The 24,114-nt window shown below is 46.8% G+C and overlaps 8 protein-coding genes across 8 annotated transcripts; 5 read left to right on the top strand and 3 right to left on the bottom strand.

The window, feature by feature from the left end:
• Positions 1-555: 555 nt before the first annotated feature.
• GGS22DRAFT_172431 (heavy metal translocatin) lies at positions 556-4,714 on the top strand. The gene is made up of 2 exons (XM_047962752.1): positions 556-1,046; positions 1,104-4,714. The coding sequence occupies exons 1-2, from the start codon at positions 937-939 to the stop codon at positions 4,519-4,521; spliced, it is 3,528 nt and encodes a 1,175-aa protein (XP_047815370.1). The 5' UTR covers positions 556-936; the 3' UTR covers positions 4,522-4,714.
• A 264-nt stretch (positions 4,715-4,978) lies between these two features.
• On the top strand, positions 4,979-6,317 carry GGS22DRAFT_172430 (uncharacterized protein). Its single transcript, XM_047962751.1, has 2 exons — positions 4,979-5,741; positions 5,828-6,317. The coding sequence occupies exons 1-2, from the start codon at positions 5,222-5,224 to the stop codon at positions 6,046-6,048; spliced, it is 741 nt and encodes a 246-aa protein (XP_047815369.1). The 5' UTR covers positions 4,979-5,221; the 3' UTR covers positions 6,049-6,317.
• On the bottom strand, positions 6,318-8,157 carry GGS22DRAFT_172429 (uncharacterized protein). The gene is made up of 2 exons (XM_047962750.1): positions 6,627-8,157; positions 6,318-6,574 (listed from the first exon to the last, which is right to left on the bottom strand). Exons 1-2 carry the CDS (start codon positions 7,894-7,896, stop codon positions 6,555-6,557), a joined length of 1,290 nt encoding a protein of 429 aa, XP_047815368.1. The 5' UTR covers positions 7,897-8,157; the 3' UTR covers positions 6,318-6,554.
• Positions 8,158-10,345: 2,188 nt separating this feature from the next.
• Positions 10,346-12,661, bottom strand: GGS22DRAFT_172423 (uncharacterized protein). Its single transcript, XM_047962749.1, has 3 exons — positions 12,397-12,661; positions 10,683-12,324; positions 10,346-10,593 (listed from the first exon to the last, which is right to left on the bottom strand). The coding sequence occupies exons 1-2, from the start codon at positions 12,515-12,517 to the stop codon at positions 11,036-11,038; spliced, it is 1,410 nt and encodes a 469-aa protein (XP_047815367.1). The 5' UTR covers positions 12,518-12,661; the 3' UTR covers positions 10,346-10,593; positions 10,683-11,035.
• Positions 12,662-13,328: 667 nt separating this feature from the next.
• On the bottom strand, positions 13,329-14,009 carry GGS22DRAFT_172420 (uncharacterized protein). Its single transcript, XM_047962748.1, has 2 exons — positions 13,564-14,009; positions 13,329-13,505 (listed from the first exon to the last, which is right to left on the bottom strand). Exons 1-2 carry the CDS (start codon positions 13,657-13,659, stop codon positions 13,377-13,379), a joined length of 225 nt encoding a protein of 74 aa, XP_047815366.1. The 5' UTR covers positions 13,660-14,009; the 3' UTR covers positions 13,329-13,376.
• Positions 14,010-15,739: 1,730 nt separating this feature from the next.
• On the top strand, positions 15,740-16,977 carry GGS22DRAFT_196462 (uncharacterized protein; the record flags this gene model as incomplete). Its single annotated transcript, XM_047965828.1, has 1 exon — positions 15,740-16,977. Exon 1 carries the CDS (start codon positions 16,054-16,056, stop codon positions 16,975-16,977), a length of 924 nt encoding a protein of 307 aa, XP_047815365.1. The 5' UTR covers positions 15,740-16,053.
• A 654-nt stretch (positions 16,978-17,631) lies between these two features.
• Positions 17,632-21,204, top strand: GGS22DRAFT_196460 (uncharacterized protein; the record flags this gene model as incomplete). Its single annotated transcript, XM_047965827.1, has 3 exons — positions 17,632-19,287; positions 19,423-19,603; positions 19,656-21,204. 3 exons carry the CDS (start codon positions 17,632-17,634, stop codon positions 20,900-20,902), a joined length of 3,084 nt encoding a protein of 1,027 aa, XP_047815364.1. The 3' UTR covers positions 20,903-21,204.
• Positions 21,205-21,260: 56 nt separating this feature from the next.
• On the top strand, positions 21,261-23,894 carry GGS22DRAFT_59316 (uncharacterized protein). Its single transcript, XM_047967492.1, has one exon. The coding sequence runs from the start codon at positions 21,531-21,533 to the stop codon at positions 23,394-23,396; it is 1,866 nt and encodes a 621-aa protein (XP_047815363.1). The 5' UTR covers positions 21,261-21,530; the 3' UTR covers positions 23,397-23,894.
• The last annotated feature ends 220 nt before the right edge of the window (positions 23,895-24,114 follow it).

The following is a 24,114-nucleotide window of genomic DNA, read 5'->3' as shown; positions in this document are numbered from 1 at the left end:
GTATAAGAATAAACTAATGTGAATCATTCAAAATTAGTTATGTATGTAAAAAGATGTGCACAGCTTGGTATCTAGATCTACTCATCTTCTAATGATTAGCCAAGATCTAAATAGGAGATGCAAGGTTGCCGAAGATCGCTTTAGTTGCCGCGTTTAGAAGGTTGAGATAGCTGTGGCATGTTTCGTCCTTTAAGCGTCCTTAAGCAATCTATGCCAAGCCTGAAACTACAGTTTACCAGACCCCTGGAATTATGCGCTGCACTGTATTAGATAGTGCAACGTCAGCTCGGTCAAAGCACAATAGTGTCCAGGTTAGTGACCAAGTTAGTGACCAAGTTAATGGCTAGGAGCTGAGTTCGGCTATGTAGCGTACAGTTAGCCCGTGACGTTTGCACAGTCGTAATATTTGACTAAAAACACCCAAAACACCCGATTCGTCCTAGATCGTTCCACTAGTGTTGTACCTTACACCCGATAAGTACTTAGCGGCGGTTCCTTAACCCCGGTAGCTTACAAACCCCTTCCGACCCTAGAACAGAATCGCATCGTTCGACCTTTTCGTTCCCGAATTCCTTCCTCGTCAACTTGCGTCAACTCGTCTATTCCTCATTCAAATCCACACATTACACACCATACCACATACTACTCATACAATTTAAGCCTGTTTTAATATATCTCACTCACTACCCGCCTGGAGCTGGAGTTTGGTCATTTTCACGACGTGTTCTTTTTTACCACCACACGTCACAACTACACGTCAAATCGTCCTTTGTCTCTCAATATCCCGCTTCCAACAATTAGATCATGCCGGCCGTCATATAAAAAAAACTCTCCCGAATTAATCCAAGAGAACCCTTCGGCGACATCTGTTGATTGGTTGCGCCTTTTCCTAGCCTCCAAGAAAACATCGCGCAATTGCGCTCATTCTCGTCAGATATGGCACCAGCAAATATCACAGTCCCTTCTCGAGGGCCTTCCGGGTCTTCCCTACTAAGTCCGACACCTGCACGATGGGCTACCACCACTTTGAGAGTCGGTGGCATGACGTACGATTCTTAATATCCTACACTCAATTTCCCCCCCTTTTACTAATATTGATATAGATGTGGTGCTTGTACTTCATCCATTGAAGCGGGCTTCAAAGATGTTAACGGAGTCGGAAGTGTGTCAGTCAGTCTAGTGATGGAACGAGCCGTAGTAATGCACGACCCCCAACGGATAACCGCCGAGAAAGTACAAGAAATTATTGAGGATCGAGGATTTGAGGCGGAGGTATTGGCAACGGATTTACCTTCCCCCTTACCCACACCAAGACAGGAGATTACCGACGACTACGACGACAGCCCAGCAACCACCGTTACAACAATCGCCGTCGAAGGAATGACTTGTGGAGCGTGCACGTCAGCCATTGAGGGTGGTTTCAAAGACGTGACTGGAGTAAAACATTTCAGTATATCGCTGCTATCCGAGCGAGCGGTCGTGGAACATGATGTGGCCTTATTACCAGTCGACCAGATAATAGAGGTTATTGAGGATCGAGGATTTGGTGCGACCTTAGTTTCCAGCGAAGAATCGAAACCTGTCAAAAAAGGGGTTGAGGGCACGGAAGCAAAGCCCACTACAGCCACAACTACCATTGCCATTGAGGGCATGACATGTGGTGCCTGCACCTCAGCTGTCGAAGGAGCTGTAACTGGCCTAGATGGTATTTTACGGTTTAATATCAGTTTGTTGGCGGAACGAGCTGTTATTACCCACGATACTACGAAAGTCACTGCGGAGAAGATCGCGGAAACTATCGAGGATAGTGGATTCGGTGCTGAAGTCATATCGTCAATTCCCGATACAGCTGATCATTCTGGATCGTCTACTACATCGCAGCTCAAAATATACGGAAATCCCGATGCCGCTGCTGCCAAGGCTATCGAGGAAGCGTTACTCGCTCTTCCCGGTGTCAACTCCGCGAAATTAAACATGTCCACATCGAGGCTCACTGTTTCTCACCAGCCAGGGGTAACGGGCTTACGAGTTCTCGTCGAAGAGGTTGAAAAGATGAAATTCAACGCTCTAGTGGCTGATAGCGATGACAACAATGCGCAGTTAGAATCACTGGCAAAGACGAGGGAGATCCAGGAATGGAGAAGAGCCTTCCAGGTCTCGTTGTCTTTTGCAATTCCGGTATTCTTCATCGGCATGGTTTTCCCTATGGCACTTCCTTTCCTGGATTTCGGTCGTTTGGAATTACTTTCTGGCCTTTTCTTAGGCGATGTTATTTGCTTAGTTCTTACGATACCCATCCAGTTTGGCATTGGCAAACGTTTCTACGTTTCGGCCTATAAGTCCATTAAACACAAGTCTCCAACTATGGACGTACTCGTCGTCCTAGGGACCTCTGCCGCATTTTTCTTCAGCGTTTTCGCCATGGTTGTTTCCTTTTTATTCCCCCCACACACTCGACCCAACACCATCTTCGATACCAGCACCATGCTGATTACCTTCATCACTTTGGGTCGTTTCTTAGAAAACCGTGCAAAGGGCCAAACTTCGAAGGCTCTTTCCCGGCTTATGTCACTAGCCCCATCCATGGCTACTATTTACGCCGATCCGATTGCAGCAGAAAAAGCGGCTGAAAATTGGGACGCGACCACAGATACCGACAAACCAGAGGCACAAGCACAGGAGGGCAATGCGGCCGAAGAGAAGATCATCCCCACAGAACTCATTTCAGTAGGTGACATTGTGATCATCCGCCCTGGAGATAAGATTCCTGCCGACGGAACCATCGTTCGAGGTGAAACATACGTGGACGAAAGTATGGTTACTGGAGAAGCCATCCCCGTACAGAAGAGGAAGGGTAGCAATGTGATTGGTGGCACCGTTAACGGACATGGCCGAGTCGATTTCCGCGTAACTAGAGCAGGCCGAGATACACAACTCAGTCAGATTGTCAAGTTGGTACAAGACGCTCAAACTACCAGAGCTCCTATCCAACGCTTAGCTGATACCCTTGCCGGCTACTTCGTCCCCACGATCTTAGTTCTCGGTTTCCTAACGTTCATCACCTGGATGGTACTGAGCCACGCTCTCAAGAACCCGCCCAAGATTTTCTTGCAAGAGGAAAGTGGTGGTAAGCTGATGGTTTGCGTCAAACTCTGCATTTCTGTCATCGTGTTCGCCTGCCCCTGTGCGCTTGGTCTTGCAACTCCTACTGCGGTGATGGTTGGTACGGGAATAGGCGCAGAGAACGGCATTCTAGTCAAAGGCGGTGCAGCTTTGGAAACCACAACTAAAATCACCCAAGTCGTCCTCGACAAGACAGGAACTCTTACTTACGGCAAGATGAGCGTCGCCAGCATTGAGATGCCATCCATCTGGAAAGACAACGAGTGGCGACGACGTCTCTGGTGGTCGATTGTCGGTCTCGCCGAAATGGGAAGTGAGCATCCAGTTGGTAAAGCTATTTTGGCAGCAGCGCGCAATGATCTCGGGTTGGATGCAGAGGCAGCTATCGACGGTAGCGTTGGCGATTTCAATGCCGTTGTAGGCCGAGGTATCAGTGCACGTGTTGAACCTACTACTAGTGCCGAGCGTACCCGTTACGAAGCACTCGTAGGTAGTGTTCGCTTCTTGCGTGAGAGCAAGGTGGAAGTACCTGAAAACGCAGTGGAAGCATCCGAGGAAATCAACTCTAAGGCAAACAAATCGAAGGCTGCTTCCGCCGGAACAACGAACGTCTTCATCGCTATCGATCGTAAATATGCCGGCCACCTATGCTTGTCCGACACTATCAAGGAAGGAGCAGCAGCCACGATTTCGGTACTACACAGCATGGGAATCAAGACTGCCATTGTTACTGGTGACCAACTGTCTACTGCATTGGCCGTTGCCTCTTCAGTTGGTATCTCGCATGACAATGTCTACGCTGGCGTATCACCAGACCAGAAACAGGACATCGTTCGAGAGATTCAGGGACGAGGTGAATGTGTCGCTATGGTTGGCGATGGTATCAATGACTCTCCTGCCCTGGCCACTGCTGACGTTGGTATCGCCATGGCTAGTGGTACAGATGTTGCCATGGAAGCTGCTGATGTTGTCCTCATGCGACCTAACGACCTAATGGACATCCCTGCTGCTCTCCACCTTGCCCGGACGATATTCCTACGGATCAAGCTTAACCTCACCTGGGCATGCCTCTACAACGTTGTCGGTCTTCCCTTTGCTATGGGAATGTTCCTCCCCCTCGGGTGGCATCTTCACCCTATGGCCGCAGGTGCCGCTATGGCTTGCAGTAGTGTCAGCGTTGTAGTCAGCTCCCTGCTCCTCAAGTTCTGGAAGCGGCCGCAGTGGATGGAAGAGGCACTGCTTGCAGATAAGGGTGGCATTAAGAAGCGTGGCCGTGGTTGGGGCTTAGACGGCATCGTTACCCAGGCACAGAACATCGCGGGTGCTGTGCTCGGCAGAAGATCGCGCAAGGACGAAGGATACGTCCCTTTGCAGACTCTAGATCATGCTGAGGCATAGTAGCCAAGGTATATGTGATAGTAGTCGCTGGGGTTTAGGATTGCTTCGTTGTTATAAAAGGGATGTGGTGCATCGCGATTGGGAGTTGAGGAGCCTATTTGTTTTTTTGCTGACTACTGCACTTTTGCTGTGCGCGATATTCCCCTTGTTTATAATCTGTCTTCGAAATGAATACATTGAATTACATAGTGAATTGCGATTTTACCTAGACTTGGTGTTTGCTACCTAGTAGTGTTTATTTAGAGCCGGCGTTAGCGTCTTAGGGCTGATTAGGTAGGTACCGAGGTGTGAATTATGGGTGACAGGTAGTGGTGGTTTGGAATCGCTAATTTTTAGGCTAGGCTTGGCTTGGCTTGGGTGAATGCGAAATACGATGTTTAGGTGTATGGCGGGCGGTATAAAGGAATATGGTCTATATATACCTACCTAACTAAAAGACGCATTACTTACGCCCGCATTCCAATGAATCTACAACTCCCATCTTGGAATCTCAAGCATTCACATCCGATCTATTTATCTTAAATCGGATGCGCCCGATCCGATCTAACGTAGCATCCAGATCGCGAGCTATACATATATACCTACCTACCTACCTAGGGTATCTTACGTGAGATTCAGCCACTTCACTTACCTCTGATTCATTTGTTCCCTCCCGGCAGGGCATCGGATAGCCGGCTGTACCGCCCCCAAATCAGTCGCAATGCGCGCTTCCGCGCTCCGCGTCATTGTGGCGCTGGCACCGGTCGCGCTGTCGGCTGCGTATTTGTTCTATGCGAAGCGCGCGTTGGCGCGGAAAACTATTTCTCAGGTGCGGGTTTCGCCGCCGGAGGGTTTACTCCCGTTGTTAGGTGGAAATGATAAGGCTACGAATGAGGACGTGATACCGCGCGACGTGCTGAATAACGCGGAAGCGTTTGTTGTTGCGAGGGAGAGGGTGGTTTCATTACCTATCCCGATCGCTGAGCTTCAGGAGGGGTTTATCGCGGGAAATGGGGGTGTGTTGGAGGGGGCGTTGGTAAAGGCGTATCTAGGCGCGACGATGCGGGCTTTTGCGTGGACGCCGCAGGCGCTGGTTATGGCGCGCTTGGGGGCTAAGTTGGAGGGGTATAGTATGACTTTTGAGGCGCGGTATTTGAGCGAGTGTGCGTTTGGGGTTGGGGATCGGGTTTGTGGCGTGTATGTTGTTAAGGCCAGGAGGGAGGGGAGGGCTGTGTTGGGCTGTGAGTTTTGCTTCTTCTTCTTATGTCATTGTGCTGCTACGTTTTTACTTGGGAGGTGGCTGCTAACTTCGTGTTGTGTATTTCAGTATCACCGCCACCGGGATGGACTGGTCCTGTTGTAACTGGAGTGCTAGACGTCGGATTTGATCTTGTAGATGGCGATAAGGTGCAATTCGTGAACGAGACTACGTTGTGGAGAGGGGTGGGTGATAAGCCTACACTCTTAGAGGGGAGTGTTGGTAGATGGCTACATACACTCATGGCGAGCTGGTTGGTGGTTCAAGGGATCAAAGCTGTGACGGTGTGAGTGGAGGAAATATCTGATCATTGATGGAATATTTTATTTCATCCAAATTCTGGGGTTTTGGGGGTTACGTCAGGGGCTCTGGGTAGCGTTACCTCGGAGCTCCCCCACCGGAGGCGTCTTCGGTCGTGAAGGTGAGGCTTTTCATTATGTGGCGTAACCAATACCTTTCCATCAGAGTTATGAATAATTTCCTCTTGTATACCTAGGTATCGATATGTACTAGTTTATGTACGCCGTACGGCATGAAATGAAATAATATTACAAATTTACCACCGGTGCTAGATGTAATAATGACCTGTGTAGTAAACACTTCGGGTATCTTTTTTCTGATCCAGAGATTTTTTATTCGATCGTTTTGGTGGCCTCCTTATGTGCTTGTTAGAGAATTCTGTCGTCACGTAGATGATTTCCAGGCGATCTTCGTAATGGCGCAGGCTATCTTATCGTCTCGCTACCCCCTTTATTCGCTCGAGACAAATATATACAAAACGGTAGGTACCTGTATTCTATTTGACGTATGCTGAGTCTAATAATAGTCAGTATCTCGAACCCATCCAGTTGATATTGTGGCCACTTACGAGATTTCGAATCAAACATGTACAGAAATACCCAGAGTGCTCGGACAGTCGTTCCAACAGCAATAACCAATGATGTGACTTGTCCGACGGCATATAATGGAGATGTCTTCTGTACCATGTTCATGCTCATCGTAACCTCCGCCGAAACCATACTTATTAGTGCTAAGACACTATTTTCCAAGAAATTCGAGCTGACAGTCATTGTAGCTTCGGAAAATCGCTCGCCAGATAGTAGCACTGAGGTGTCCGCATCGAGATTGCTATGTCCACACTTTTTACATCTATAACAACCTGTACAAGTGTCCATATGCAGTAGGACTATGGCGTTATGGGAAGCATTCTGGGTTGGAGCGACCGGCTGATGCGGATGGCAACGAGCCTTCCTCTTGCACACTTTGCAATACAGACATCTCTCGCAAGGATGACACTTGCAAAGGGTGCTCGGCTCCCCCGTGCGGCAGTTATCACAAGGGTCACAGGGGTTTTCTCTATCCCATTTATCGGCATCATCGTAGATAGTGGTACGGGTTATGGCGAAGTAAGATCCATGAAGGATGTTGATAAACCGATATCCAAAGTAAATCCAATAAGGCTCGACGTGATTGGGAGAGACAGATGAGCAGTTGCTGAACCATGTCCACCAGAATACAGAAAAGCAATTACAGCTTTTGGTCGGGAGTCGATTTGTGGTGAAGAAGCCAACGAGGGTGCCTTCTATAAGTAGCCCTAGAAGTTGAGAAATCAGAGCGATTGCCACTTGCCATCGAGCGGCTAGTGTCTCCTTCGTTACCAATTGGATAGAAAGTGAGTTTCCTTGGGCATCTAGAATTAAGGACCCTAGAATTGCGTCGATGGGAGATAACTCGTGGCGAGCTAAAGGGACCAGAAGGGCAATGGCCAAAGACACATGTGTAACAATTAACCCTCCACCAATCTCTTTCACTGCCGTTTTGTAAAAGTGAAATATTCCTGTAAAAGTTATAAAAAATAGGATTCCCACTTGTGTCCATGCCGCCGCCCGGACGCCATCGCCTACAATATCAGCATCTGCATTTTCACATTGCCTAGGCTCTTCCGCTACCCTTGCTCGTAGTCCTACGAACGACACACAGCCAAGTACGAGGGCTAAAAATGCAGAAACACAGCCAGAAACAACGAGAAAAATGGCTTTAGGCTTTCGTATATTGAAGAATATTTCAAGGGCAATTAAGATGACTTTGCAGGCGGCCAGAATGGTGATGGTGTAAAATCCCAGTTGGAAGGACTCCATGATGTCAATAGAACCGTCGAGTTGGGAAGCCTACCATGGGTGTGAATGACCAGAGATTCACTTGAGAATCCAATCATTATACCAATTCCCAACTCGTTCCGGGGACAGACCCCTCCAGAGCCTCAGAGTCAGCATCGGGACACCCCATATTATGCCTTCCTGTATAGCATCAGCAGGCTATAGGTAGGCTCTTTTCATTTTGCTTCTTTCTTCTCTCTCCGCTCCTTCTTCCTCGCATATAATGCTACGACGGACCGCACTGCATATGCGAGAGTAGATACATTCTCTAAGAGGGCAGATTATGGATGTGTCAAATAGCAATTGGCTCGATTTTTGGGGGCTAAGCTCGGAACTGCATTTCTCTGTGGCGTTGCTGCAACTTCTAGATAAGTTCTTTTTCTATGAAAATTTTTTAATTTCCCCCTAGCCAATAATATGGAGGCTTCCTATGTACGGCACCTGGTTCGTTCTACTATAGGAAAAAAATAAAAACAAAAATTGCTTAAGACATTGCCCAAAAGAGTAAAGACGAAGACGAATATTTCAGACAATTATCATAGTCAACATTTTCCCAGATATTTCTCTTTCAACTTGATAAGTTGAACCATTGCTTTGTACCTAGTTTATTAACTCGTTGATTACTAGGTTCCTTTTAATGTTAAATGCCTCCCTAGTAAAAGGGTTAACAAGGTTGGGAATAGCCTCTAATAGTTAACATTCATTAGTAATATGAACATTCGGTTCCAAAGGGAAACAAATACACATACCTACCTACCCAATACAAGTTGCCAAAGTTGCCAGTTGCCAATCCATTATATTGCGCTTGTATGTACCCCTTTAACACCTGCCAACCTATGGCTATCTAGATTCTACTTACTACCGGATTAGGAATAGCGACAATAATTTTTCTCTCTCTTTGGTACAGATGTACAAGCAGCCCATCACACTACGTATCCCGATTCTGATGTCCGCATCATCGAATGATATCGTCTTCCTACCTCAGTCAGCATAATATCTGGTAAGATTGGCGCTTCGCCAGATACGAATGGCAGCTGACTGTCCGCCCCCTCGTTGAGGCCGTAGGACATGACGTGAAATGGACGGTTGGTGATCAATTCGTATATAATCCTACCTGGATTCTCGTCAATTGTCGGACTTCTGTCCTTAATAATTGTCCCCAGCCATCTCCACTCGGCTAAATAGCAGAGCCCATAACTTATCATCAAAAAATAACCTTCGTTTCTTCTATATATATATCATATTTTCACTACAGAGCATATAATTATCAACGACAATCTAGAAGAAAGGAAAAACATATCTTCAAAAAAAAAATCAGAAAATGCCTGGTTCAGCATCGTTAAGATCTTCGCACTCATCAAGCGAATCTTCAAGATTTGTCTGGCCTTTCACACTCAAAAGCGCCAGAAAACTGGACCAATATCGACTTCCAGCATTTGTTTCTACTGCTCGACGATCGCCTTCTCGACCAACATCTACGAATACATCTCTAGAAACAGGATATACAAACGGCAGCATTGGATTGGGAGGGACCAGGTCTCTGTGAGCGCATTTGGGGGCTGCGTATATTTACGCCATAATTACATCCACTGGATAGATTGAAACAAGCTATTTACAAGCGCTGATATTGTATATACCTAGTACATATATAAAAAGCTGGTCACTTGAAACAGAAAAGGATGATGGAACACTCCTTTTTGTTTGAAATAAATACATGACTCTCATCAATGGTGAATGCAGTGGTTTCAAGCAATATTTAAATAAATGCCCAATTATATTGTAATATTTCAAAATATAGATTTTGAGATTGTGATGTGCTTGTCGTCGATATTCGCATAGTACTACGCTAATGAGGCTCTATTCACGACCCTTGTCCTATCCGTGTGCACGGAGCAGGTGTTTACCGCGGAAAAGTTGTCCTGACTCCCGTCTGTGAACCCCTGGAAGAGAAACGTTACACGGTTGCCGATAATCTACCTAGGTATGTTTCGGCGAGAAAGGATAAAAGTGTAAGATAGAGAGGGGGGGAAATAAGGATTATATAATATAAGTCAATTTTTGAAGCCTCGATAGTACCCTTAAACGACGTGACTTGCGCCCGTGTTTCGAAGTGTGTACAAACTTCGCCGATATGAGCTCCCTCACTTGCAGTATTTCCGACCCCACTCGGCATTTTCATTTCAGCTGACGGGAATTGGGGCGGTTGCAGCTTATCCCCTTTGAGACAGCTGTGGGGGCTTAGACCGGGGCGGAGCGAGGCCAACTACCCACTAAAGGGGAATATTCCGAGCCGAGCCCTACAAGATGGAAAATTCCATTTTTCTAGAATGATCATGCTGCTTAGATGACATTTTTTGGTCTTGTGGTTGGCGAATATGATGATGTTTTACTAGGACTCCTAATCAGGTGACCCCTATTTGCCAACGGGGATCACGGTTATCCCGAAACATCACCTATATCCTTTAAGTACTAGGTATGAGGTTATGACCACTTGCCACGAATGAATTATAAAGTCCATAACGGATTTTACAGACAGTGCAGTGCCGTATATGAAAGAGAACGTGCCTTTTGACCTCGGCTTAAAAGGGATTACTGCCTAGCACTCAACTTCGATGACCTACCCCTTTAATGAGTCACTACCACTTCTAGGCTTCACGGCTTATATGCGCATCATAATTGGTAATACATAGTCTTCCCCTTCCCATCATAGGCCTGTAATAGGAGCATTAATGAACTGATACCTATGGGGCCTCCACTGACAGTAACAGAGAATCGCCGAGAAGATTAAGAAAATCTACGTTCTCAAACAGACTATGCGGCGTAAGTTACTGAGTCTGCGGGTCAAGATAGTTCATAGATTTTATACACAACGTGTGTTTTCCAATTTATTTCCGTGGTGCTACATTCAACGAAACTCTGCCATCCGCTATCCTACAGGCAAGCCCAACAGGCTCTCGTCAGCTAGTAAGCCGATGGATGATGATACAGTATCCCGAACCACTAACTCCAGCCCTCTCTTCTCCCCTCCGTGCTCGATGTCCGGGATATACCTACTAGCTACCAACTTATGCATATGTACCACCAAACGCCGCCAATATCAACATCTAACCCCCCAGCCCCATCACAGCTCAGCGCCCCGTTTCTGTATCCGTAACTTAATACCCGCAAGCCTACTCTCCGCAGCCGTCAGCCGCCGCAGAAGCGATTTGCACCCCGCGACAATCGGCACCGTCTTCATGACCTGCATCATGGAGCCCAGCTGCTGTAGCTGCAAGCTAGCCAACGCCCGCATCAGCGCGCGCCATTCCTGCGGCGAATCGACCTCGTACTCGCCGACCAGCGTCTCCCGCCCATCGCCCTCCCCACCCCCACCAAACCCATACGCGTGGAAATAATCGTCCGAACCCTCCCGCGCGCCGGCATCGCCATGCCGCGGAAGAGACGGCCAATCGTACCGGCCGTACGTCGCGAACGAGCGGTGGAAATGGGTTAACTCCGTATCATGCGGGTATTTCTCCGCGATGACCTGACATGTGTTTGCGAGGTGGGAGAAGAGGAAGGCGAGGATAGTCATGTTCTCCATCTTCGTCGTGCATAAGGAACACAGCAGCATGGCTCCGGCGTGGCTTAACGTCTCTTTGATCGACGCGAGGATCGAGTCGAGAGAGTGCCGGCTGGATATCCCCTCCGGGTTGTCGCTGGGCGATTCGAGCTCGTCTAGTAGGAGGACTACGCGGGCTAGACAGCTGCATTGAAGGATGGGGGCGCTGCTGGAGCTGTCTATGGATATGTTCCTGTCTTGCGAGTTTCCGGCGTTGGAGGAGGTTTCGGAGTGCGTGAATTTTAGGTTTTGGTTTCTGCTGCTGGATGGGGTTGTGATGTGTGATGTAGGCAATGAAGGAGAAGTGGTGGCTGCTTCTAGTTCCTCGCCTGTTTCGGCCCCTGACAGTCCTGTTAATTCGGGTCCTGGATCTCCTAGACTCACTGGTGATCTAATCCAGCTACTTATGTCTATTTCATCTGGAAGAGCTGTTGAAAGAATATCTGGAGCTTGGAGAGGGGGAGTTTTGTGTGACGAATCATGGTCCTTATCGGTGGATGTTATGGTGGTTCGAGGCGTTTGGTCTGGTGTAATATACTGTGGATGGGATTCCTGTATTATCTTGTTCTCGTGGTCTTCGAATTCCATTGCTATAGGTATTGTCCAATTCTCCGCAGCCGGTGTCCCAGGAGGGCATTCGTATGGCTCTGGTCCGGCATCCTCATTGATACCATCAAACGTCCAATCTTGGTAGTTGTTTGGCTTCTTTGAAGTTTGCGGCTTTCGGCGATATTTCCCGTTTTCGCTAGGCTTAGCGTATCGGATAATAGAGTTGAGGGTCTTACACCGACTACAACCCGTCTTCAACTGTGGTTCAGCATGAGTATAACAATTGATACTGCGAGTGAAGCCAATCGCTCTGCGTACGTTTTATCTTACCTTCTTCGCTCGGCAGTTTTTGCAAGACTGCTGGGGATTCACTCGGACATTGGCCGGGACAAACGATTGTCGAATATTCCCACCTCCTCGACTATCTGGGTCGTGTCTCCAGATACCAAACATGGTGTTATGCTAGGAGTGGCGCTCAAGATAAACAGGCTTTTTGGTTGGCATACCTATCTAGGTACCTAGACGATCAGAATATCACAGCAGATCGATCGATATTAAAACAGAAGCATGAAGGGTCTCGACTGCAGGATCATTCTGATCTAATGTTAGGCTGATTGTGGTCTGGATAACCTACCATGCAACATACCTGCAGCATATAATAGACGTACATGCGGGAGTAACATCGTGCTGACAGGGACGTTACTAACGATGTGCCATAGGCTGTAAGACAAAATGTCCGCTCCAATGGATGGAAGCTCGCTCCTACACGTAGATAGTCAATACTTCATGCTGAGCTAGATTTTATGCGCTGGATGCTCCCACTGTATGGGCAGAGAGCGTAAATATCTCGAGATAAAGCATGTCGAATTAGGCAGTCAGCTAAATAGCTCATAGCCGGAGATAACAACACACGATACTCGTGCATAATCTAATGTCTAGGTAAATACCCCCTTCTTGTCTAAGCGACGGTAGCTGACTTTGATATACAAAAGCCGTTCATCATGTCCCATAAAGCAACGCTATCCCAACCGTAAACCCGAACCCAAAGCCATATAGAAATCTTGTTTGAGGGTCAGTTCGGTTTGCGATTATACTCTTTATCCGATATGTGAGGGGGTCACTTACCTATCATAAGGTATTTGACCAATGATACACTTATCAAAGGTCAAATATGTCCAATACCCAAAAGGTGAATCATGTATTCACCGTACCCTGTCGACCAACCATGTCGCGCGCGCATCAAATGTACCGTTCTTGCAGCCGCAAGACTTAGATACGACCAGCTGAATGGGGTCTGCAGCTAGCTCGGGCATCAAGCCGCTAGTGAACGTCGAATGGAATCTCTCGCGTTTGTGAGAGCGGCTAACTTTTCACCGAGAGACCCTCCTAGGGGGTGGAAATAGATCCGGTAGATGGTAAAAGAGCTACCCAAGAATATGATCTGTCAAGTTAATATAAAGAGGTAGGTATTGGAATGCTACGTTCGAGGTGGGACTTACCGTTCCTAGAACAAGTAAAAGGATCTCCCGCAGAGTGTCACGACGGTACTTGGAGTTGGGATTGTCGACCCCTTCAGCAATCTTTAGTAGCCGCATGGTGGTTTAGTTCATGTACCTTTGGTCCTATGGAAATGGTGGGCGTGGGGTAATTCTATATTGTCGTCGTCATCGCAATATTTTCTAGTTTTTGCTTTTTTTCGAAGAAGCGAAATGGGGTTTTGTCTTACTTTTAGGATCCTTTGTGCTTATTTAGAATCCGTTGGAACCCAATTAGCTAAGCCCACGTCGGCCATGACGAAATAGGGAACCACCGTAACACATCCGTGGATATCTTTGCCAAGCCTTACTCGGCACCAGCTGGGGCATCTGGATAAAGCCATTGATATGCCTTCATTCTTTTCCATTTCTTTGTATGTGATCCCAGGAACGCGGTTCACAGATTGAGGTTAGTTAATTGATGAAGAAAGAAGAAACGCTACTAAGCAGCTAAGGTATTTTACGCGAGCGATCATAGCGAAGGTACGAGGTACTTCGTATTACACCAAGTTTATCGGATGCCATAGGTGGTCCGTGCAACAATCTAGGTACATCTTGTATGTACTTCCAACTTCCACGGCTGCAAGGTTGACAACAACTACATCCATATCGTTCCTATCTCTCAACCAAGTTTCCAAGTCACAGACCCGGATTTCTCTGCGGGAGTTAAACCGGTTGATTCGAATATTCCACCATAATGAGTCTGGCCAGCTCTACCATTAGTTACCACTTAAAGATCACTTAAAGATAAGTATACTCGGGATCGGATGGCCCACCTTCCTAATGAGGTAATCTCCTCATCCCAGTAGCTACATAATACGTTTTAGCCCTATGGCTTAATTGCATTAAAGAGATGAACATACCCCTGTCGATCTCTCTTTGAGAGGTGGTGGATTCGCGAGGACATCATGAATCTCAATTGTAGAGTGTTGGTTACATTAAAGTTTAATGGGTATCATCTTAGCCGAGCGAAACGGGTGAAACATCACTTTGTCCTGTGGGGGTCGGAGGTCGCAGCTACTCGACCTACACGCCATCAGAGTCTGTAATAACGAGACATACAAAAAAGTCGACTTGATTGTAGATTTGAGTAGGAAACTCCGAGTTTCTCGTATGTGCTGCTATACATTTTGTTATGAGATCGTGGTTTTTTACTTGCCGAAGGATCCTATTCACGCTAACTATCTCCTCTCCCATTTTCAAGTCGCATTTTTGAGCGAACGAACCCACTGTTCATGCAGGATTTTCAATATGGGCTGACGACTTGAATTCAGCTTCAGCCTCTAATGCAACCGCCTTGTAAATACGGCGAGAGTTCTATAATTCGCATTCGCTTAAGCGACTTAGAGGTCTAAACAAGTGGTTGTGAACTTTGGGAATGCTACTTACTCATCTGCTTCAATCTCAGATACCGACAGTGTGACTGTCAGTGTCGACTTCTGCATGCGATGTATCTTTGAATTATGGGAACTTGCAAGTTGTAGTAAGTGATGATCATAGCTGAATTCTCTAAGCTCGAGAATTTCTGTATCTTGGGTGTGCCTTTAACCATAGGTATCAATTGTTGTGTCGACAATTATCAGCTCAGTTTCAGTTTAGAGACACTACAAAAGGAATTCGGGCTTCTAAAGATATGTAACAGTATACTAGTATAGAAAAATTTACGAATGTCTCTTCATACATACATAATGCCTAGTGGACATGGAATATGTCCACGGTTAAATCACCGCTCCATTGCATACATGTATCGTTGTAATCATGTCGCTTCCTAATAATAACAGTCATGGCCTCTTTCCTTAGAATAATCTTTAGTATCCAGCTGAGAAAGTATATTGTATATACCTACTACCTAAAGTGTACCTAGTATAGAAAGCGATCGTTCTTGTCACAGGTACGTAGACTTCATTCAAATTTTATTCAATTTCTAACACAGTACCTAGGTAGGTACCTATCCAAACTTATAACTTCAGCCTTCAACTTTATTTCACTGCACCGAGCCATATCTCATCGATATAGCATAATTTCGCCATTTACTTTCGATACAATGGAACAGATATGTTATGGAAAATTCCTCAATCTACAACCTGAGTTCTTAGCATGAAATCTGATCACGTTCCTAAGAAGATGGTTGTTGAAATAATACCAGTCGATTCCACGTTGTGGTGAATGATTTAGTGAATGATAGGTGTGGCTTCCTTAAACTATGCCTTCACCGTGTTATGTCGAAACTTAATCGCCTCCTAAACTTTATATACCAACACATGATGAAAGAACAATACTTGTTACAAACAATTGGCTCTAAACCACTCACATTAAGGAAATGTTGTGTATATATTAGAAAAGCCTTTTACCCACTCTGCCTTATTGCTAGAAACCAAAACACTTACCCAAACCATCTCCTGGACTCCTACGGGTTGAATTCCGATCCTGCTAGATTCCTTTCCTAGACGTACAATGGACCAGATCTCTGGCGTTTCCGATGTGGAAACAATCTCCGAGACGACCAAATGGCTCCGAGAACTTATCGAGAGAAAAAAGAATGGCAAACAAGTTATAAGTCCATTTACGGAGGAGAGAGCGAGACAGATAATGGTCAGTTTGGAGGACATAAGTGAAGATCTCGACTCCGTAGACACACCGGCGGTCATTGCAGTACGAAACAATTTATCGCGGCTTAAAGCTGAGATGTCCCGTCGAATTCAAACAGATTTCAAGTATGCCGAGTGCCGGGAGAAGCTTGAAAAGGTATCCAAGGACGGCTTTTACTTGCGGTTTGGTGATTACTTCGCCAATGCGGTCGGGGACCTGAGGAAAGTGGCAGTCGAAGTCTCGAAGGAGGCTAAGAAGATGCAAAAGAAGGCGAGGAAGCGGAAGGGGGGAGAACTGGCCTGCCCATCTTCCGAAGCTGAAGCAATAGAATTATTTCTATCACAACCATGGAGTGAGATAGACAGAATCCTCACTGATGAGGAAAATTTGTTGGAGTCATCTCCAAAAGACCCGATAACGCCGATGTCTGATCTTGTCCAGACCCTAGCTCTCACGGCTAAACTTTTCGACCGCAAAAGTGTGAGGGTGGCCATAGCCATGTATGCCCGGAGAAATGACCTCGTCCACCGACATTTGGCCGAGTTAGCAAAGGCTGGGAGGTATTTCACACTAGCCTCAAGGATAAGAGACGACCTGAGAGCCCTTCTTCTTCAAAAATACATTACGCCGGAAGAGAAGGAGACAACCCGCGTCGCCATCTTAAAGTTAGCCGACCGGTATTTCGAAAAATTTAAAATAAACGAACATAAATACGAAGTCATGACTTTCCGGGAATGGCCGATGGGAAAGGATGGGAGACCTATCCGAAAAAAGAAACTATTGGATTGATCGTATACGTAGGTGGCGTTTACGGTAGTGGTGATCCGACAATTGCCCTCCAAACTCGACAATCGGATACTTTATAGGTCAAGAACAGCAATTCAACATCATAGAAGACGCTATATTAAACAGAATGAATACCATCATAGGAAGCTTAGAAGTAGTATCGTATTCTTGATACAATGTCGGTCTTGCCTAGATTTGTAATGGCTGTGCTGTGGAACACCCTCACTCTCCATGCCACTGCACTGTCGGATGATTGTATATCATTTCATTGGAAGGGAAGTAGATTAGAACGCCATATTGACGCATATAGAAATCATGTATTATAACCAACATGAGACTGTCAGGCGCTTAGAACCTGATGCATCCCAAACGCCGACTGGATAGATTGTTATTAACTAGGTCCCATATACCACCTTCAAAAGAAGAGAGAGAATATCATGGACCTTAGGACCCTAGAGAATTATATTAACTTGTAACACTCCAGGACGCATAGCCCCCGCAGCAAACTAGGCTGTGGTGAGAGTTTACCAGCGGCTGTACGGTCTATATGAAGTACATGTATGCCCAAGCAGGCAGAAATATCCTATACAATCAGAGCCTTACGAACAAAGATAAGCACGAAATTCCATCAATCGACAACTACCCTCAAGGTGTGAGATGGCGAATTTGGTCACAAAAGTTGACCTAAGTGCCGTGAAAAACAAGGCAGAACTCCAGGCCTCACTCGTGTCGTGGAACTGGGATTTTTCACTCGTCAAAGTGGAAGCTCCTAAGGAGTTCAACGCGGTGGGAAACTGCATCTCCCCTCATAGAAAGCTTGATGCCGAGACTGGCGACTTGCACAGGACCGCGCGTCGGCTCGGTGCTCTCTTCGAGGGCGTCTCTCCAGATGCACCTGCTTTACTACGGGCATACGGCACACGAGTTTCTGAGATCTGTACCCACAACAGCAAAGCTAACGATAAACAAAAACATGGAATCTTTACGGAATGGTATGGCCCAGACGCCGCCAGCATTTGGGCAGCAGCTACCTCCGGGAATCACGCCATCGCTGTTCATCTACTTGCCTGTATGATTGCCGAGATATATGACTCGCACACTCAGGCCGTGGCATTATGGGTTGAACTGGTTATCAAGAGGAAGGAGCAATTAGAAATCGAGATTCAGAACGTATATACAGACCCAATGAAGAGGGAGGCTAGAATGATGGCAAGATTACAAGATATATCACGAGCCGACCTCAATGCATGGGATAACAGTGCAAGAGCTTGGATCCGAACCGCGAATGAAGCCAAGCAGAAACAAAGGCAAAGGGCCATGCTGCACACCGAGAAAACAGGAGCCTCCGTGAACCAATTAGCTGACCCATATGCTAGTGTCATGTTGGCTTGGAAAGATGCTATGGTAGCTATGAATAGCCTCGTCAAAGGTATTCCAACGCGAGTTGTGAATGGCGCTGTCTCTCTCGGCATGAGCGCTTGGCATCTATATCCAAATTTGAACGTGTTAAGTCATGGTCCAGATTTGGTACTACAGAATGACCCGCTTATTGAAAAAACCGGCATCCTCACTATTGATTCCGAAGTGCTGGCCGAGGGACAGGAAGGGATACGATGGTCGTTACCCCTGTCTTACATGCGATATTATGGACCTCCCGTCAATACCGAACAAGTAATGGCCGTCGATAAAAGTCGAATCACTACGAATCAATTCAGGTTTGTTATATTAGGCTGCGCGATAGCCCAGTGGCATGACCTACTAAAGCCAGTCACTAATGCGATCAACTTGACAACGAAGCTCCTTGAAAAGCTAAGGTGTTATATCTCTGCCGACATATTGTCATTACCGGTAACATCATTCTCAATACACCCATTAACGGCAAGGTGGTCGTGGATTGGTCAACTTCTAAGAGCAGCCGAGGACTTTGAAATGACCGATGGCGAGGAACGTGAAATTGCACGGAAGCTAATTAATCATGGACGACGTTGTGGAAAGTTTCTCTGTGATGATAATGAGCATCCACCTCCCTATTTTGGATTAAGCGAACCAGAACTACTGCTCCCGATGCTGAATGGTTCAGAATCTCGAATTGCATATCTGCGGGCACTTGCGGAACACAGGAATATGTCCAATACCAACCATGTCATATGTTACCAGAGGACAACACATATTGTCGAATTCTGTAGCATCAAGCGATTTGATGCGGGATTTGGATGCGCGATAGATAATAAGGGGTATATACGGAGAAGCCCAGAAAAGCCGGTCCCCCAAAACGTTTTTTGTCGATGGCTCACCGTATTTACAAGAGACGAGGTATGCCATTGCGAAGGACCATGCGCCATTTCAAATGAACAACTGGCAACAAATATTAGGGAAGGAAGGGGTACGTGCCCCTGTAAGAGGTTTGGTGGATGTGGGCTAGCATGTCACAATTGGAACAACATAAAGGCATCTGACTGCGATTGCCTATTTGGTGTGAAGCTTTTAGATCGGCGCGACGAGATTAATAAAATGGGCGAGGTATGCATGATTGCACACAAAATCGAAGCAGACCAGGATCCAGACAACGGAAAGGTTGAGTTTGGAGTCGAAACTGACCTCGAATCCTCCATAATAAAATTTGCTGAAGGTAAGGCATTCATATATCAATCGACGGAGTAACAAATACTGACGTTTTGCAGAAATGGCAGTGAGAATGAGGTTAATAACTGAGAAACAAGATATTAGCTTAATCGGAGACTTCTTGCCATTGGAATTCGTCGCGGGTAGTAGAGGAAATGCCGAGCAAGAAGACGAAGTCGCTGCTATACAGTCACCTGCAGAATTCCCTAGCATAGGGATGAAAGCAAAAAAACATAATGTGTTCTTGCCATTCGAATTTATATTTGATGATGAACATCTTCTGCTCAAAAGGTTGCTACATTGGGTTCGAATGGAACTTCGAGAACAATATCCAAATTATGTCAGTTCCTTAAGAGCTAGCGCCACAGCAATGGAAATCTACACCAACCTAGGTGCAGATGCTACATTAAAAACATCTACAATAGACAAAACTACTCTCAAGTCGGCAAGATGGTTCATCAACAAGTACGACTACGATGTGACGTCGTGGATGGTCCTGCTGTCGAGATCGGAAGCCTTTTCATGCATTGCCATGTTCGAATCCGGGGGCCTCAACATAGATCCGCTGGGGCTTGAGGAGGTTTTCGCTATGACGTCCGGAAACTCGATCTTCGTATCGAGTTCTATGATATGCGACCCTCAATACGAATTTATTGACAACCAGATCGTGCGTGTTCCTGGAAACATCGGCGAATCTGGGTTATCATTCCTCGTATCGCCTCCAAACCCCGTGATAAAAACAAGACATGATGATGATTGGGCTGTGATCAACCATTCTCCTTTCGATGGAAAGCTTGAGCCTAATTTCGAGAAGACATCAATCCATTTGGTGAAGACGGGTTATACTTCCGAGATCCGCAGCATGGATGACAAAGGGTATTTTATCGAACGTGAAGCAATGCTTCGGGAGATCAATGTACAAGTCTTACATGGTGGAGACTGGATAGGTGACCTGAACATTCCCTCTGCTCTTAAAGGCGAAAGTATTAGCTGGGTTACGTGCGAACATTCGGAGTCTCCAATTCCCTACAGCCATGTCTTTGCAGAGGACGAGATTGTAACTGCAGATTGTTGGGCCGAAGTATTAAACGATGCTATGGATAGCAACTACATTATCGTACGGGCTTCTGGTGGACAGAATTCTGATGAGCAGTCTAACCAATGGCTCGCAAGACTTGCTGCTTCAGCTATATCGGTACAGCAAGGCAAAGAAACCGTCGTCCTCTCACAGGGCGTATGCTGGCTTTGCGTTAAAATGCATCTCGAAGAGTTCGATCTCGAAGATAAGGTTGTACTGATTGGGTAGCAGCTCAAATGCCATTCAGATGCTGTACAGACTCTTGCCAGACTGGGGAAAATACTGAGGGATATCAAAATGAGTAACAGAAGACCAAGTTGAATTTATTAGGGACTTACGCTGTCTAGATGTTGTATTAATATACCTCTCATACGTTAGGTTCAGGGATGTTTCACGACACAGCCTCAGAAAGACTCGTTCATTTACAAGAACAGAGTCTTGAAATATGATAAGAAACAGAAATTTCTTTAAACTTACACTGAATCATACCGTACCATTTCAATGTAAATTGGCATTATGACATCGTCAATATTATCAAAATAAAAATACATGTAATTCTACAAGGTACGTATCATAATAAGCGTTGGGGGATAATAATTTTGTGGAGTTGCGCATGAGCCAACTTATCTATTTACCCGGAAAGATCCCGACACCCCGGTCCTTGGTAAAAGTCGCTATCCCATTCTAGGCTAGCGTATTTGAATAACCCTTAACCCTTCATCATCTCACCAAGATCTTCTGTTAGCAAAACTTAACATGTTAATCACTGCTAGAAACGCCATAGAAACCTTACATCGGTTGAGTCCAACGTGGCTGGGCTTTTCTAGGTACCTAGTAGAGTGAAGGATGGATTAGAATGTCAGACACGATCCCTAAATCTCTCTTCTCCAACTCTCGCTCAAGCTTCGCGCTCATAGACCCAGCCACAGGGAATTTCCACCGCCGCTTCGATCGTCATGGCTATCTTACGAGTGGCCTCAGGCGTCACGTCGCCATCTCCTACGTTTGGAGCGAATGGAAAACCAACCCTGCCGATAGGTTACCTGACTGGACTCTTCTTCGCGAGCGTTTACTCGCCGTTGTGGGAGATAATGCCCCGGCCGGCCTAAGGAAGGAAACCTGGGGAGTGAATAAATGCTGGATCGACTGCAAGTGCATAGATCAAGACTCGGATTTGGACAAGGCCTATTGGATCCCCCGCATGGACGAGGTCTACGCGGAAGCCCGATGCACCGTCCTCCTCGTGCGCGACGACCTCTCGCCGCTTATGCACTTATCCCACGAGATATCATGTCGCTTCAAGGGTAAACTGAACTCCGTGGATGAATTGCTCGCGCCACACAATTGTCTGCTGAGCCAGAGCTGCACTCTGCTCCCAGACCTAGCACCGGAACGCGAGAATGTCTGCCTCGACGCGCTCGAGTCCTTTACAAGTGGTGCATGGCAGAGACGGGCGTGGATTTTGCAGGAAGTTCTGCTGTCGGAGAACTACCTGCTAAGCTGGGGCGCCAGCGGCTGGATGAGCCTGTCTGACGTTGGCGTCATAGCCGGTGCACTGTCGTTCCGCCACCCCACGAAGCTCTGGCTCCGCGAGTTCGCCAACTGGTGCCGCCGCTTATGGTACCTACGCCAGAATTACGGAGAAACGCAGTCGTTTGAGCTCTCGGATGCAAATGTATTACAGCTCGCCGCCGGTCTAGAGGCAACTGTACCGTGTGACAAGTTCTATGCCCTGTGCGGGTTGCTGCGACTCAAGAGTATTGAATACAACGCAGGGCATACCGCCGACGAGGCTTTGCAGAATATAGTCGCCGAATTGGTTAGGAACGGCCGGCTCTCGTGGCTTTATGCTATTCGGCCGTGTTTTCCGCCGGCGGGTGTGACCCTTCGAGCTAATGATCTGATGCCCTTCGTGCTCACGCGCCTAGACAGTCGACTAATGGCCAACCGTAAAGAAATGACCTTATCTGGAGGAAGGCTTCGATTCGCTGGATCGCCTATTGGAGTCATCGTTCGTACTAGTCCTCTGAAGGACTTCCTCGAGCAAGCTGCGGCGGCTTTCGATCGACACCGCGAGTTCAATTTCAGTGTTGAAGAAGCACATCTGGCTTTTGCCCCTGCAGTTATACGCCGTATAGCGGTTGATATAATAGAACCGCTCTTAACGGACGCGGTATTCGACACCATATGTGACGGTCTGTCTATCAGTCGAGAGATGAGCTCTCGCGGTCTTCGTGTGGCGACTATGGTCATGCGTCTCTTTACCTATCGCAGAAATGAGGGACAGAGCCAGTTAGAAGAGTATAACGAAGCAGATTTAAGAACTCGTGCGATGATAGAAGTTGCTGCGTGGTCCATACAAACGCGATTATCAGAGATGACCGACTTCGCCATAGTCGGATATAGTAGAGATACCGCAATCACCGGCGACGATCCTGCAAACCGGTCGGCAGACGGGATTGCGCTCAGCACTTCCGCTGTTGAGCTCGCCGCCTTCATATACAGCGTTGACGGTGACAGACAGCTACAGGTTATAGCGGGTGCGCCAGCCACATCAACATCTGTGATGGAAGCAGATGTATTGAGCTTTCAGGGGATGATGCTAGGTCTCAATGGCAATGAAGTGATCGGTCCCCAGCCGTCTAGGTTATTCTCGCGTGGGTTTTGGAGAGGACCTGGCCGCGACCAGAAGGCCTGCCAACTAACATTTGCATGTGAGTGAGGAAGAGCGTTGTGATTAGCGTCGTCGCACAACCTCCTAGTAATTCCTTCAAATGAGACAGCCGATTTATGAGTCGCACGTGCATAGGGATGCCATTTCCAGATCTCAAAACATCCAACACCGGAGGTTTCTATGCTGTGTAAGCATGATCTTGATGCAAAATCTAATTCAATATGCTTTCGCCCAAATAGGTTAAGAGTCAAGGCTCCGTTCCGTTAGCTTCGGGTGAGGCGTCGCTACGAGCTTCTAAAGCCCTAAGCTAAATCATCGCGATACCCACACTTCCAAGCTTGTCGAGCTTGCCAAGTTGACCGAAAGGCAATGGGATTGTTCCAACACTTGGCAGATCGTGCTTCAGGCGAGCACGTGGCGGTTCGACGCACAATGTTTCGATGTTTCTAACGGCGTTGGTTAAAAATATCATGAATTCCAAGACTTCATTTTTTTAATACGCCTACATCGAACCATCGCGTATGACGAATCTTAAGGTCGTTGAAAAATTCTGACAGTGGGGAGTATCAGGGAATAGGTTCGCCTCCTTCCTTCAGCTAAGAGAAAGAAAGGATATTTCCTGGCTTGGAATCGAAGCGGCGCACAGTGAGTTATCAACAAAAAACGTATCTGGTGGCTTGAAGCTTACAACACCCTCGTGATTAATAATGTTTCTCCCAAGCAGAAGTTACTGAGGTACCGTCGGCTTATCATGAATTCACTAGCC

The sequence above is a fragment of the Annulohypoxylon maeteangense genome, assembly GCF_022496945.1.
Source record: "Annulohypoxylon maeteangense strain CBS 123835 unplaced genomic scaffold GGS22scaffold_19, whole genome shotgun sequence".
In the NCBI taxonomy this organism is placed as follows: Eukaryota; Fungi; Ascomycota; class Sordariomycetes; order Xylariales; family Hypoxylaceae; genus Annulohypoxylon; species Annulohypoxylon maeteangense.
The sequence above is the reverse complement of the archived record's forward strand: the minus strand, read 5'-3'. Positions and strand labels throughout refer to the sequence as shown.